Source organism: Citrus clementina, unplaced genomic scaffold (assembly GCF_000493195.1).
Source record: "Citrus clementina cultivar Clemenules unplaced genomic scaffold, Citrus_clementina_v1.0 scaffold_3, whole genome shotgun sequence".
NCBI lineage: Eukaryota > Viridiplantae > Streptophyta > Magnoliopsida > Sapindales > Rutaceae > Citrus > Citrus x clementina.
Window position 1 is genome coordinate 237,362 of NW_006262339.1, and position 15,629 is coordinate 252,990.

Below are 15,629 nucleotides of genomic sequence, written 5' to 3' on the forward strand. Positions count from 1 at the left end.
GGAGGGTTCAAGACTCTATAGTAGTTGTGGAATTTTTATAATTATGCTGTCTTCAATGGACTTTAATTATATTAGAGTTTGATATGTTTGATTGATTGTACATTTAAATGGACTTCAATTGTATTTGCTTGTGTTTGAATTATATATAATGCTATATAGAGATAGATTGTTTTTAATTTGGGTCAGTGCGATCAATGGAGCTCATCTTTCAAAATCAATCTTACGATCGTACAGATCATGAAAAATAAAGTCTGATAATAGATTTAGTGCCCATTTGAGATTATATTTAGGAGGTTTAAAAGTGATTTTGTAAAGCTAAAATTAATTTTGGTATTTTATAATTTAAAAAAAATCAGTTTTGATAAAATAGCCCTATCCTATAACAGATTTTGAAAAGAAAAAAAAATAGTATTTTAATACATGATTCTAAGAATCAATTTTACACTCATTACACTATATATATATATATATATATATATATATATATATATAAACGTGCAAACAATTTTTTTTCAATAATATATACATTTTATTCATTTGTATTCTTACAAAAATATAACGGCAAGATTTACCAAATTATATAAACTATTTTCAAATTTTATAATACTTTTGAAAATAAAATTTTACCTAATAATTATTTTAAAAACTAGGGTATTACCAAACTAACCCTTAATGTGATAAAATGATCTAATAAACGAAAAACACTAATGGAAAGCAGCCACTAATTTATTTCATGAAATGTTAGTGGGGGTTTGCAGTATAATAAATATAAGGAAAATTACCTCTACACTACCCTTTGTTTCTAATCTTGTATTAATCAACTATTTTTACACTAAAAATAACTATTTTACTCGTAAATGGCCTAAAAAACTATTTTATTCTATAAAATTTTTAAAAAATAAAAATTTTTTCTTGAATAAATCTCAAAATCTAATATGATAATTTTTAAATGAAATTATAATTATAAAAAAATTAACATCTTATAAATTATAATTTTTGAAGAGGAAAACTCCCTATAATTATCTTAAACTTCCCTATAATTAATATTAAGAAACTTCCCTATACAAATTAAATGAAATTATAATTACAAAAAATTAACATGATAATTTTTAAATGAAATTATAATTATAAAAAATTAACATATTAATTTTGAAATTTATTTATTTTATTAAACTAGGGGTATATTTATAATTTATTTTATTTTTTTTTAAATTTTGTAAAAGAGTCAATTTTTTATTGTCAAAATAATTTATTGATACAAATTTGATAAAGGTGGTGTAAAAAAAGTTAAAATTTTGAGGTAATTAAATATATATATGACAAAACAAAAGTGATGGTGAGATAATTTTTCTAAATATAATTGAGCAACCTTTAAGAGCTCCCTTCATTTTCAGAAAATAAATAATGGTGCGACCCAATATTTGAAACAAAAAAATAAATAAATAAAAAATAGGAAGGGGGCAGACGCAAAACACAGGGGCATTATTGGTAGTTAACAGTTGTCGTGAGTTTTGTCATTTGCCCATTGCATTATTTTAAGAAGATTTGCAGTGACAAATTTAAACAATGAACTCAACAACATTAATATAACACAAAGACAGGAGGCCCATTCTTCTAGTGGATTTGATTGGAATTTGGAAAAGGAAATCAATCTTCAATCTATTTTTCTATTAAGACAATTAAATTTAAAGTCTGTTTCAGACATTATTTACTTGATGTAGTTTACTTCACCATCCTTTCCTTTCCTTTTCGGAGATGGGGTCACTTTTTTTCTCTTTGTAAGTTTTAAGAAAAGACATACGCACACAGCAGCTTCCTTAAAGCTGAAGCATTTCTTTTTTTTTCTCTTTTTGGTATTTGATACACTGAAATCAAATGGGTGTGAGCAGGCCTCAGAAAGCAGCAAATGGAGTTTCTACCAGATGGGTTTATGTTTTCTGCATTGCAAGCTTCTTCTTGGGTGTTGTTGTTATCAACAGGTTCTTCACTTTCTTTCTCTCTATCTCTTGTCATTGCTGAAGATCTTGTCTTTACCTGATCAGCTCTTCTTGGATTGCCTGCTTATTTTTATGGGAGTTCAGAAGCTCTTAATACTTTCCTTTTTTCATTTTTTACCTTTTCTATATGTTACTTTTTCCTTTTGGGCCATCATGTTTTCTGCATATCTTGTAAAATCATAAACAAAATGCGATCTTTATGAATAGATTTGGCTCTTGCTTTTGCTTCTGGATTCGGTGTCTGTATTCGAAATTAATATTCCGTTCTACTGTTTAAACCATTTTGCTTTTTTTTTTTTTTTTCAAATATCACTAAAGTGCAGTTGGTGGAAATGGGGGCTGTATAAATTGCAAGATTTGGAGGATTTGTTAATCTGGGCCTGTGTTCCCATAGCTTTCTAGTAATACATAAGGTAGATTTGATGGTGTTGGGCCGTGCACATAATGAGATTCGTCTCATTTAGTAAATTCCTATCCAATCTTGGGAATTTGTTTGCTGCATTAGCGTACCAAGTAATTTTATATTTTGGTGGAAGGTTCATGATCCTGAGAAGGAGATATTGTTGCTCTGTGTTGATTATGATGGTGCAAAACAGCTTAACTAGCCAACTCCATTTAGATGAATTAATGGCTTTGCAAACCAAAGAGAAAGTAGTGGTCATGGGTTTAAATGAAAGCTATTAAAAGCTGTTGGCAGCTATCTAAGGATATTTTCCTGGCGGCATTGGGTAAATTAGAGCAGCTGCCTGCACATAAGTCTTCAAACAGATTATGTGCAGATATCTTTTACCAGGTTGGTTTTGGATTTTGAGCTGTATCTTGGTTGATCTGATGATTGTAAAATGTTCGTGTGCTTTATTTAACTTGGTTTGCCTTCAGGCCTTTGGAATTAACTGCTAGCTTTGTAATGCGATCTTGTAGAGGAAATCTATCCGTCACTGGGCTTTCTAGATTTGTAACTTATATATGTGAAGATATAATACATGATTGACCTACAGCTGATTATGTTCCCTCAGTTTCTTTACAACTTACATACAGAAAAACTGAAGATGAAAATCAATCATATCAAAATTCAAGTTAATATCACAGTATTGTGCTTCCTTGTTCAAGCTCTCGGTAAAAGATATTGGGTATTTCTTTTGAGAAGTGACCATCGAAACTTTTGGCATTCTCAATGAAGCATGCTTGAACCACCGAAGAGTAGTTGTCTATCAATCAAAATTGCTGCAAAAATATCTGAGTCCACAAGAGTGCTGGTACTCTAATTGGTCAACAATTGTGATTGTGTCAAAGAAACAACTTCCGTATTGTATGAATGTCTACTCTTCTTGTATCTAGTGAAGGATGGTCATGTTATCTAATCATGATATTGCTTTATGTGGAAGAGGAGATCTTGTTCAAGTGGAACGGTGTATCTCTTCATTCTGGAGGCATTTGGTTACTCCTTTACTTGGACTAGAGAATATCATTTATGGGGTTGGACAAAAAGAAGTATTCTGGCAGAAAAGTATCATGAGCAAGAAAGATAAGGTCAACTTTTGCTGACGTGAGATTTAAGTTGTTCCTCAATCCCCATTGTTTGAATGTAGAAACTAGTCATTTGATATGTCTTGTTCTAATGGTGTGTCTCTGTACATCACTATACAGTGCACACTAGTCTTTGGCATATTATGACTTCTATGTACCATAGGGAATATTTAATTTAGGCCTTTGTTTTTTAATGTTATATTTGTTGCTTGATATATCATTTTACTCTTTTCCATTTACATGATGCTATTTTATTAACATTATTTTCATGTCCACTGACAAGTCGCAATGCCAATTCGACAGGTTTTGGGCTATTCCTGATCCACTTGATAGGGATAATGTTTCACCTGAGAAGCATCGATCAGAAGTACTACATCCTACAGTTGATTGTGAGAAGAAGGCAAGTTAGAAGGATAGGGCTTTTGAAGCTCCACTGACTTTGTAAAACTTATTAATAAAATTGGGTATTCTGTTACAGGAGGCTTCCTTCCAGACAGGGGACATCCTTTCTCAAGTTTCACAAACTCATGATGTAATCATGTAAGTTGCATGTTGTGATGATTTGTTAAAAATAAGGATTCAGGACAAAATCCTGGTTCTTCAATTGTATATTTCTTGATCTTTAAACTAAAAGCCCCTGGTGACATCAGCTATGTAAAATGCGTTTGAAGTCTTTGTTTGATAAATTTGTGTCAAATGATTACAGGACATTGGACAAAACAATCTCTTCATTGGAGATGCAGCTAGCAGCAGCTAGGGCTGCCAAAGGTGATTCTGAGGAAGCTTCTCCGGTTGTTACAAAATTGGGAACTGAGAACTTGAAGGCACGTCGGAAGGTTTTCTTTGTCATGGGAATCATTACTGCATTCAGCAGCAGGAAGCGAAGAGATTCGATCAGGGAAACTTGGATGCCTAAAGGTTTAGAGCATAAGAAGAACTATTCTACTTTTCTCTCATCTACATCATTATGGTTTGAAATAGGTGTATGTTTACACTAGTTGGCTATTGTTTATTTTAGGGGATGGCTTACTGAAGTTGGAGAATGAGAAGGGAATAATAATGCGGTTTGTTATAGGACATAGGTTGGTTTACTTGAAAGTGCAAGTTATTAATTATCATACTAATTAGCTTACTTCAGAGTGTTAGTATTGACAAAATATCTTTTACTAAATTTTGTGGTCATCAGTGCAACTGCTGGTGGTGTTCTGGATCGGGCTATTGATGCAGAAGATGAGCAGCACAAGGACTTCCTGCGACTGGTATGTATACCGATTCAAATGTGTGTGGCTGGGAGACTGGGAGACAGAACTACATTGTCATCACATTTTTTAGTTTCCAAAGAGATTAGACCAAATTATATCCATCTATTGTGAAGCTTAGTAAGAGTTACTGTTACTTTTATTGCAGAATCACATAGAAGGATATCACGAATTGTCATCGAAAACCCAAATATACTTCTCAACAGCTGTTGCCAAGTGGGATGCTGACTTCTATATTAAAGTTGATGATGACGTGCATGTGAATCTTGGTGAGTGTATCTTGCATTTGAACGCATCTGCTCACTATTCGGAGAAGAGCGTGAATAGATTTGATTTCAAGGTCTTTGAATTAGTTTCAACATTGAACAGGCATGGTTGGTTCTACTTTGGCCCGTCATAGATCCAAACCACGTGTTTACATTGGTTGTATGAAGTCTGGACCTGTTCTGGGACAAAAGTAGGGAATGGAAAATGTAACTTTTCTGAATTCTTTCGGGTTTTCAAAAATTCACATTAGTTATCTAATTTAGTACCTCTGGATATAAAAATATGCAGAGGGGTCAAGTACCATGAGCCAGAATATTGGAAATTTGGCGAGGAGGGGAATAAATATTTTAGGCATGCAACAGGGCAAATATATGCAATCTCCAAAGATTTGGCAACCTATATTTCGGTAAATAGGTTAGTCTCTATGTGAATAATCATTCTGTCATCACTATCAAGTCTTATTGTTTTAATTAGTATGACTTCACTCTCCAGGCACATACTCCATAGATATGCAAATGAAGACGTCTCTCTAGGTTCTTGGTTTATTGGGCTTGATGTAGAGCACATTGATGATCGAAGCCTCTGCTGTGGGACTGCCCCTGGTATGACTGTGATGCCTATTAATGCTCCATATATACATGGTTAACTCACCTTTTTACTTTCTCCTTTGTTAATCAAGGTAGTGACAAGAGTTAAATGTATGATTAATAGATTGTGAGTGGAAGGCTCAAGCAGGAAATCCTTGTGCTGCGTCATTTGATTGGAGCTGCAGTGGCGTATGCAAGTCAGTGGAGCGAATGGGAGAGGTACACCAGCGGTGTGGTGAGGGCGATGAAGCGATCTGGCATACAAGTTTCTGAGACTTGCCTGCCCTCTAGGGTTGTAAAATATTTGCATATGTGATGATCAAGACAGTGGTTAAGGAACAGAAACTGCCCGATTTTTGCTTATTGATGCCTCGGGGACAGATAGCTGGTACATGATTAAATTAATTCAGTGCACATATGGATTCTAATCTCAGGGAAAAAAGAATGACAATCTATATTCTAGCTTCAGAGTTGTTTAGCCTTGTTTGATAACAACACAATAGATTAAACCGGCATTTGTTCGCAAAAGTAATTGGTGGTTGATCGATCTATCGTAGTCAGTCGCCGGGAATTTCGGGTACCTACGCAACTGCCGACCTTTTTTATATGTGAATGCGACTGTGATTGTGATTTATACACGCTGTCGCCATGAGCATTTAAAACGTGAACATGAATCGCAATCACATATTAGCCTTGTTTCGATAGCGAGAGTCTCAAGTCTGAAGTCTGAACTGAAGAAGAAGTTGGTGTAGCTAGCACATGTTACATATGTACGGCCGAAATTTTCGATGGAAAACAAAACTCGATCAAGATTGTAATAGGAATAAAACCAACCATTATTAGTTTCCTTCGGTTGAAGTTGATGCTGGTGTTGATAATTAATGGAGTTGAATGCTAAACAGAGGTGGACCCACATTCGTCCATTAAGGATCTTCCTATCCCCTAATCAGCTCCACCGTTATCAAGGCAATGATTGAATATATACAAAATTACCTAATAGGTTTAGGGTACACAAATTTAAAACTCAATTTTCATTTTTAGACACAAATTTTTAATCATTAGATCAAAAAAGAATAAAGAGCCAAGATCAGAGATCTTTTTTTGTAAAAATTTTTATAAGAATTTTTTTTTTTTTTTTACCAATACTTTTTTTCTTTACACAAACTTATTACCACTGTTAGGAGGATTGCAAATGTTTTAGTGGCTGACATGCTCTCTTGTTATTTGTGATGAGGAATATTTATTATTATATACTTGGCCAGAAAAACTGTTTAATTGCAATGCATGCCCACGGCCGAGGGCCGGCCAACCAAGTAGTAGCTAGTATTTGATTTGATTTGATTTGATGATACTCACTCCGTACGGACGAAAAGGAAAGGAACAGGGTGTTGGAGCTAGCAAAGAAAGGAACACGTGCTAATGAATAATCAAAACATATTATTATTGGTTGGAGCCCATGCCCGCCCTCAACTCATAAAAAGTCAGTGAGACTGGGTCTCAGATACGTAGAGAGGTGGGTGGTGACGGGCGAGAGGACTGAGGTGACCCCCGCTTTCCGCCTTTCACCAGCAACGAAAATTACAGTACATGATCAAAATCAATCATCAAGATTCATGACGGCGAAAAAACACTCGATCGCCACTGTTGAATGATCCATTAAGTCATCATCTCAGATTCTCAGTTCTGGTAAAAGCTACAAAATAAATTAGAGAAAAGCAGACACTATTGAACCAACGAATTAGACCCAGAAAACAAACCTTCCCATAATTTAATATCAGCCTAGCCTACCATGTGAGATCGTTCTTAAAAGTATTTAATTATTCCCACTGGGCCCGAGCCGGGCTGCTCATTTCTCTCTTTAATTTTAATTATAGGAGATGGTTGGATTTGATTTCACCCCATGGGCTTCATTAAAATTCTCAAGTCCAACTTGTGGAAACTTTCTTTGTTTCTGTTTGACCACCACCTGCAAAGGATTCAAATTTCCAAGGAATTGACTCACTAATAAATAATTTGTACGCAATGACCATTATAAGCCTTAATTCGTTTCTTATTGTCAACTCAAACTGCGTTGCCAGTTTTAATGTTTTGTTAATGAGCATCTCACAACTCTGATGGGGTGAGGGAGACTGACTCAACAAACTCATCAGGAAATTGGTTGATTAATTTACGTGTTACATTAGACCGCTTCAATTCAATCTTTTTCAAACTCATTCTTCTTTCTCCTCTACTCTTGGTCGGTGCCAATTTATCATAATCACTTTTCCCTTCCAACATAAATAATAAATTCGAGAGTAAATTTTCTCTGTACTTAGTTAAGAAAAATCTCTTTATTTGAGACTTATGTCTCTTTTAAATAGATCTACACGAACATTAGTTTTCATGAATAAACTTGTAATATAAGTATATATATATATATATATATATATATATATATATATATTAAGAAAGAAAATGAGCTGAATATACACGTGCATGATTAATGTATGTAAACAATTTAAATGAAAGACTAGTTGGTTAAAAATTTGTTGTTACTCGTAGGTTTTCACTTGGGGAAGTGAAAAAAATAAAACTTAAGCAGCGTAACAAAGGTGCAAAATATGACTAAAAAATAAAATTGTGACGATCTTGATTTGAAAAAAGAAAATAGAACTTAAGAATAATCGAAAGAAGAAAAAAACAACGGGGTCAAATCTGACATTTAAAAAAAAAAAAAAAAAAGAAAAGAAAAAAGGAAAAAGAAGAAGAAGGTAAATTAAGCAAACGTGAAAAACGATGGACGCGGGGAAAGACCAGTGACCACAGACCACACGGAGCATCAGCCATATATATATACATAGATATGTATTTATAAATGGGGTCAGTGGTCGGGGAGAAGACAAGAAGTTGATGCAAGCAGAACAGCATTCCCTCAATTTCTCAACTCAACAGCCCACCAACACCATTCGTATTCATATTCATTTTCATGCGTTAATTTGATATTTTGTTGCCTCTCAGCCAACTTCCTTCTCTTCTCTTACCTATTTATATATATATATATATATATATATATATATATAATTATATATAAAATTAGCAACTGTGCGGGCACACATAACGCGAATACTACTATAGCAAATTAAAAAAATAGGAAAAGAAAAAAAATAAAATCTCGGGCCTACGGGCAATCGAAGGAGACGACTCTCTACCGCTAATCTTGAAATCCTTATCCGAATCTTGTGTTCTCTCTTCTCTGTAATAATCTCTGCTCCCCTCTCTTCTCTTCTCTGCAGTAACCCCCATCTCTCTCTCTCTCTCTCTCTCTCTTTCTTCATATATTTAATTATTCTCAATTTCTCATATTCAATTCAGTAGTCTTTTTCTTTTTTCTTTTTTTTTTGCTCCTTTTCAAGCCCTCGAAGAATCGCTGCGCTTCACGCCTAGCTAGTAATTCGATTCAACCGAGGGTTCGTGTTTGGATATTCCTTTTCTTTTCTTAGAAACACAAAGAAGTTGATTTTATCATTAATAATTCATCAATGGGTTTGGCTTCGGTTTTGTTGGAGATATTGCAAAAACCCTCGATGGTTGACGTGATAAGGGAGCTTATGATGTTAATGGCGCCTTTATGGATTGCCGTGATTGTTGGGGTCCTTGTTGGCTGGGCGTGGAAACCCAAATGGGCTAATTTAGGCTTGATGGATTCTTCCGTCTCCATTTCCAAGGATTCGCATTCACGTACAGAAGATGATGACAGTGCAACAACTTTCACTGTTTTTAGGAATTTTTTTAAGTTTCAGCTTCCCACTTGCATTTCTGCTACTTCTGATTATGGGATTCAAAAGGATGTCCCTTCTACCTCCAATTCCATTTCTCCCTGCAGGTTTGTTCCCTTATAATTTTTAGTTAGGACCTCGTTTTTACTCCTCTTTTTTTAGCTTATCAAATTGAAATTTATTTCAATTTCCGGCTTGGCCTTAAATTTAACTGATTCACACTTTTCTTGGCCAGTTCCTCGCAGGCTCACCGCCGTATGGAGCAATCTAGTTTTGTCACGGAAGATGATTTGGAGCATTTGTGTCGGCTTGTTGAGGAGAAAGACGGGGGTCCTGTTTGGATTCAGATGATGGATCGTTCTACGCCCACTATGGCCTATCAAGCTTGGCGGAGAGATCCTGAGGTAGCTTTCTCCTCTCTACTATTCTCTTCTCTTCAGGAAATTTTGTCAACTTGGGTGCTATTTGCTTTCATTATTATTATTATTATTATTATTTGCAAATTGAGTTTGTAACCATCGTATAGTAGTACTAAGGTGTGTGATTTCTGTCTCTTATGTGGATTTGATAGAATGGTCCTCCACAATACCGATCTAGAACTGTCTATGAGGATGTCACTCCTGAGATGGTGAGAGATTTCTTTTGGGATGATGATTTTCGTTTGAAGTGGGATGACATGTTGATTTATGCTTCAACTTTGGAGGAGTGCCCCACCACAGGAACAATGGTAGTTCAGTGGGTGCGAAAGGTGAGTTGATTTTTTCTTGTTTATCTTTTGTTGCACGAGGTTTCTTGGTCGTGTTGGCTGACTTGGTTTTTTTTTTTTTTTGTGGCATAGTTTCCCTTCTTTTGCAGTGACCGAGAGTACATTATAGGCCGTCGGATTTGGGAGTCTGGACGATCGTACTACTGTGTCACAAAGGTATGATAAAGATTGAAAGCATTTTCCTTCTTTAAACTATTAATTTTTTGGTTGAGGAGTGAGTAAGCTCTTTAATTTATTTCTTCTGTCCAGCAAGAGATCAGCGTCTGATTCATTCTGGCGTCTGTATTTGTGCCAAGAACTTGTTTCGTTTGTAGTTTTTATTTTATTTATTTTCCCCTCATCATAAAGATATCTTTATACTCTATATGTTTTCATGTTCCTAAACTGAAACATAGTTTGTCAAACTAATGTAGTGTCAACGGGGAAACATAGTGTGCAAAACAATTTTAAGTTCGTATAGCATGTTTTGATCACTATGACCAGAGGTGCAGTACTAATGTGGACTCATACCTCTCAGTCCAAGTGAACTAAGCTGTACTCCCAATTAAATGAGCTGACCTTGTGAATCCTGGGAACTGTTTGTACCGGATTTGGTTGAGAAATGTAATTGTTTGCTTGTGTTACATTTCCACTTCTTGCGTAGTTTTGGCATAGTAAATTTGCAGCTCTTGTTAGATGTGACCAGTTCTATAAATGACTTGTTAGCTGTTATACACGTTTCAGGGAGTACCATACACTTCCGTGCCAAGGCGCAACAAACCCAAACGTGTTGATTTGTTCTATTCAAGTTGGTACATTCGGGCAGGTAACTGAGCTTTTAATCATGTTGTTTAGCTGTTATTTAGCTATGCACCTATTGTTCTTAAGTAGTGACAGAAACAGAGCACCATTCACAAGCCCTGAATTTGCTGAAATGAGAAAGAAAATGGCTCTGGCTTCATGCTAGTGGTGAATAGAAAGAAAAAATCATTCAAATTTCCTGATTAAAGTTGGACAATTCATTCAAAGTGTTTTCAGATACATGGATCTATTATAATAAAAAAATCAAAGACTAAGATGTGTGCATGTTGGATGTGAAACAGTTGAATCAAGGAGAGGGGATGGCCAGCTGACAGCATGTGAGGTGATACTATTTCATCATGAAGACATGGGTATACCATGGGAAATTGCAAAGCTTGGGGTCCGGCAGGGTATGTGGGGAGCTGTGAAGAAATTTGACCCTGCCTTGCATGCGTATATGAAGGAGAGAGCATCTGGAGCCTCACTTTCCCGTTGTGCTTATATGGCACAGATCAACACCAAAGTCAGTGCAGACTACTTACGAACCTTACAAAATTGCACTAATGATTTGTCTGTGGTTGAAGCCTCAGATTCATCTGAGAAACCTGGAGGCAGGAACATACCCAAGCTGCTAATTGTTGGTGGGGCCATTGCCCTTGCTTGTAGTATTGACAAGGGGCTTTTGACAAAGGCTGTTATATTTGGAGTAGCCAGAAGGTTTGCAAAAATTGGAAGGAGGTTGTGACTAAAAGCTTTTTGCTTCGTTCCAGAGATGCAAGGCAAGTTGCTGCTGCTGTGAAGTCAGAGTATTGAGGGATGAAAACAATTATCCTCGTAGTTGCGCATCCTTTTGGAAAGGGCGAGTTGTATTATTTTTTTGTATGTTTGAGCCGTGAAGCAGCTTTAGATTTCCGGAGTTAAAAAGATCATACAGTTGTATTCTTTAAAAATGGCAACCATGTACCCAGATATATTATGCCGCGGGAATAACAGGCACATGTTTCTTTTCTTTTTCTTTGTGGCTCGTCTCAGATTTTTCTGTTTCATTGTCGTTTGTAGAGCTAGTAAGAAGTTATGGAGTTGGGTGGCAAGAAGCAAATTATAGGTTTAAAAATCACTGTGAAGACTGTGGTTGTGCCTAAGGATCGTGGAAATTGTTATTAAAACTAGTTTGCAGTGTGGGAAGCGAGGTGAAATAAACAGAAACAACCAACAGTTGGATCAATTGAAAAAAGAAGACCTAGGGTTAAAAAAATCACCAACATTTATCATCATAATAGATAGAACCAAACTGGCAACCCGGCGGGCGACGCGATGCGATCCGATCAGTGAACACAAAAGGAGTAGCAAACGAAGAGGATTAAGGGGTTGGTTACAACTGCAGGTATGGAAAGCTTATTCTATGAAAACTCTTCGAACACGAAGCAAAGTATAAATCACTGTGATCAGTAAGCAACTGCTAGAGTGAATTTGGGATCCTCGCATCTGTATCTTCCATCAGGACCAATTCCAAAGCCTTCAGCATCGGCAAAAACGTTCTGCAACAGCTGACTTGTAGCTGGACGTGGACTTGCATCTGCAAATTCCACGGCTTCGTCAACCAACTCATGAATCTTTCTCTCTATGGTTTTCAACTTAGCTTCATTGGCAAGTTTGTTTCTCAATCATGTACTTCTTCAAAGCTGTGATGGAATCTCCTGCAGCATAATGAGCTTTCTCGGCCGCAAAAACGTTAGATACTTCCCGGTTTCATTTCTCTAAGTAGGCAATCATGCTCAAATCAACAACGAAAAACAGAATTCAATGATGATGAAGGAAGACATAACTAAGCTAACAAAAGAATAAAAGATTAAAGACTAATTAATTGGAGGAGTGGGGGACTCACAAGGGTGACGGAGCTCATCAGGATCAGCCAAAGAGTGTCTCGCATTCAACCAAAGTGGGGCCGTCCCCTCTTCGAGCTCTCTCAATGGCCTCGTTGGCAACCTCCCTCACCTTCAACACATCCATTCCATCGGGGAGCACACCTGGCATCCCAAACGCAGGGTCTTTATTCCAAATTTTGCCTCTGTGGTATACATCTGGGCACACATATCTTCAAATGATCTGCCCAATACCATGTCTTCATAAAGCTCCAAGCCTTCCTCTTTTGTAATCAACTGACAAAAGTAGTACGCAAAACATTCACATTAAACAGAAAATAAGTAAGTAAATACACACGCACATACGCAAAGGAGATTTTGAAGTTGAATTCTTAATACCAGTAACTAATTAATTAATTTAATCGTAAAGATTATGTTTAGTGAGAGTACTCTTTGTCAGTACCAGACTGGCAACAGAGGGAGTGGATTTGGACTGCTGCTGTTGTTTGACATCAGAGACGGCAATGATGCGGGATCGGCGAAGTTTGATGAGAGTTGAAGGAGACTCGGTGAGAGGATTGAAATGAAGTTCGTGGGTTGATCCGCGGAAATTAGTAGAGCTGGGGGTGACCGAAGGACGTAACTGAATGAACCTGCTCCATGAGAATGTTGAATACCTTTTGGATTTGTGTATGAAACAAAATTGGCCGTTGCAGCTGAAGAGTGGGAGAATTATGAGACTATAATGCGGGCGGAGATATCAAGAAAATTCAGTAGTTAAAAAAATGACGGCCTTTTTGGCTTTTTTTTTCTTTTTAATTTAAGAGTAATGCTATTTCCATACAAAATTGGACACAAAATTAAAATAGAATGAAAGCATTTGTACATAACCACAAAATAAAATAAATTTATTTTATGTGCAAATAAGGTCGCTTGGCCCGGAACTGACCTGACCACACCGTTTCCCCAATTTGGGTCTTTAAAATTTAAAGCCCAAATCTACTAAATCCTGCTGCTGCGGCAATGGGGACTGGGGAGATGGAGTAGGAGTTTACTTGCGAGTATGATTGGAAGTCGAGGTTTTAACGCCTTCTTCAATTTATTAATTTATCTGCTTTTAGTTTTCTCTTTTAATAGAGCACAGTACATCGCTTTTCATTTTAAAGGCGGATATGATTTTCCCACTGGGCTTTTTTGTGAATTTATAATAGGCTTAAACAAAATTAAAAAGAAATGGTTTTGGCGTCATAAGTTAAACTTGAGTGTTTGTTTGGTGACCGAGAAGAGCAAAGAAAACGAAGAAAAATACAGAGAGAGAATTAAACTGATTTTATGAATGAATTGAATCCAATCATATTTGCTGATTACATTTGTATATAAATATACTGGGATCTCGAACATCCTATATATACAGTATATGTACGAGCCGTATATTTGTTAAGCAAAGCAAAGGAACATGCTTTAACAAACTCTCAGTAATATAACTCATCTTGCTAACTCAGCTGACATGCCACAATAACACACAACAATTAAGAGAATACGAAAATCAGTAACTAGAGCATCAGTAATCAAAGATGCATGAATGAGAGATTGTGATAAAAGTTAAAAAGAAATCTTTAAGCTATAAGCTATATTAATTGACCGCCACCAAGCCAAGAAAGAACGAACGAGTTGAGTATACAGGGGGGAGAGATAGCGAGAGAGCGAGAGAGCATGCGACGACTCTCATCAGAACATCATCTATTTATACCTTCTTGCTTTTAAGCTAAAAAGACACGAGGGTTTCAAAGCAGTTGAGTCCATCCAATTCCAATGCAAACCTGGGCGTCATATTCATATTCTTCGATGATGGTGATGACTGAGCCTGGGCCTCCTCATCTTGCTTCTTCTTCATGGTACAATTACCATCACATGTCATCATCAGCAGCTCCGTCGAATCCTGCATGTTAGTGTTACCCTCCCTGGCAGCAGAAACAAGAAAAGCCCTCACTTTCTGCCCCAACATTTCTGCTGAGAACGCACTGAACATAGAATTCATGGCTGTAATAAGGCTAGAGCTAGACAGACCACTTTTTGCTAAGGTGATTTATCGATTCTTTCTTTCCCAATAAACCAAAAAGAGCTACGCTAGAGCAATTTCTTTTTCTTTTTCAGTGTTCTCATAAAACAGAGAAGCCTAGCTATATATGAGGCTAGAGAATTATATATATAGGCACTAATGAAGAGAAAGAGGGAGAGGGCCAGAGGCAAAGGCAAGACAAGTATGTAGTCTCCTACTCCTAAATCCTAATCCAAATCCTAATCCGTGCGGAAGAAGAGTTGGGAAATTATGTAATAATATTATAATAATATCTGAAAATTTGGCCGGCTTCCCATTTCTAATATTTTTTTTTCTCAATTTTTGTTCGATCCCATTCCCATTAAGACTTTGTGAATTGCGAGTAAAGTCGTGGCTTATGGGATTCTCCTCTTCATTTCTAGTCCCATAGCATTACTAGAATTTTACTCATTTTTTAAAGAGTTTCAATAATATTAAACATTTTAAAAAATATTTCAATTAGAATTTTTTAAATATAATATTACTGAATGAGTTTTTTTTTCTATTTTATTAATATTTTATTTTTTTTAATTAAAGAAAAAAATAACAATAAGTATTACTTATTTTTTAAATAATAAATAAATATTTAAAAAATAAAATTTAAAAAATCTGTTAGTAATGGTCTATTGTATGTAATTTGACCCTTCTTTTAATATTATATTACTTTTTCCCTTCTCTCTAAATAAACGTCATTATCAAATCAAAGCCGGTCCGCCTAATTCCTCCCATAC

General features: G+C 35.9%; 2 protein-coding genes and 1 long non-coding RNA gene across 4 annotated transcripts; 2 read left to right on the forward strand and 1 right to left on the reverse strand.

The window, feature by feature from the left end:
- Positions 1–1,596: 1,596 nt before the first annotated feature.
- LOC18047352 (beta-1,6-galactosyltransferase GALT31A) lies at positions 1,597–6,607 on the forward strand. Its single transcript, XM_024189761.1, has 11 exons — positions 1,597–1,979; positions 3,828–3,924; positions 4,003–4,064; positions 4,231–4,442; positions 4,543–4,606; positions 4,711–4,783; positions 4,932–5,052; positions 5,153–5,240; positions 5,339–5,464; positions 5,543–5,652; positions 5,762–6,607. The coding sequence occupies exons 1-11, from the start codon at positions 1,876–1,878 to the stop codon at positions 5,908–5,910; spliced, it is 1,206 nt and encodes a 401-aa protein (XP_024045529.1). The 5' UTR covers positions 1,597–1,875; the 3' UTR covers positions 5,911–6,607.
- A 1,876-nt stretch (positions 6,608–8,483) lies between these two features.
- Positions 8,484–11,951, forward strand: LOC18047353. Its single transcript, XM_006439128.2, has 6 exons — positions 8,484–9,499; positions 9,628–9,796; positions 9,964–10,140; positions 10,231–10,314; positions 10,882–10,963; positions 11,241–11,951. Exons 1-6 carry the CDS (start codon positions 9,156–9,158, stop codon positions 11,681–11,683), a joined length of 1,299 nt encoding a protein of 432 aa, XP_006439191.1. The 5' UTR covers positions 8,484–9,155; the 3' UTR covers positions 11,684–11,951.
- On the reverse strand, positions 11,884–13,877 carry LOC112100077. 2 transcript variants are annotated; one of them, XR_002906341.1, is made up of 2 exons: positions 13,264–13,877; positions 11,884–13,097 (listed from the first exon to the last, which is right to left on the reverse strand). It is a non-coding gene; the product is annotated as an uncharacterized LOC112100077 (long non-coding RNA). The 2 variants fall into 2 exon arrangements; XR_002906340.1 differs by having other exon boundaries at positions 13,251–13,877.
- Between the last annotated feature and the right edge of the window lie 1,752 nt (positions 13,878–15,629).

Excerpts from the sequence above, each read along its gene's own strand:
- LOC18047352 (XM_024189761.1), top strand. The coding sequence starts at position 1,876 with ATGGGTGTGAGCAGGCCTCAGAAAGCAGCAAATGGAGTTTCTACCAGA. Across the intron at positions 1,980-3,827 it reads GGTGTTGTTGTTATCAACAG|GTTTTGGGCTATTCCTGATC; the intron begins GTTCTTCACTTT and ends CCAATTCGACAG. Across the intron at positions 4,065-4,230 it reads CAAACTCATGATGTAATCAT|GACATTGGACAAAACAATCT; the intron begins GTAAGTTGCATG and ends AAATGATTACAG.
- LOC18047353 (XM_006439128.2), top strand. The coding sequence starts at position 9,156 with ATGGGTTTGGCTTCGGTTTTGTTGGAGATATTGCAAAAACCCTCGATG. Across the intron at positions 9,500-9,627 it reads AATTCCATTTCTCCCTGCAG|TTCCTCGCAGGCTCACCGCC; the intron begins GTTTGTTCCCTT and ends TTTCTTGGCCAG. Across the intron at positions 10,964-11,240 it reads AAGTTGGTACATTCGGGCAG|TTGAATCAAGGAGAGGGGAT; the intron begins GTAACTGAGCTT and ends GATGTGAAACAG.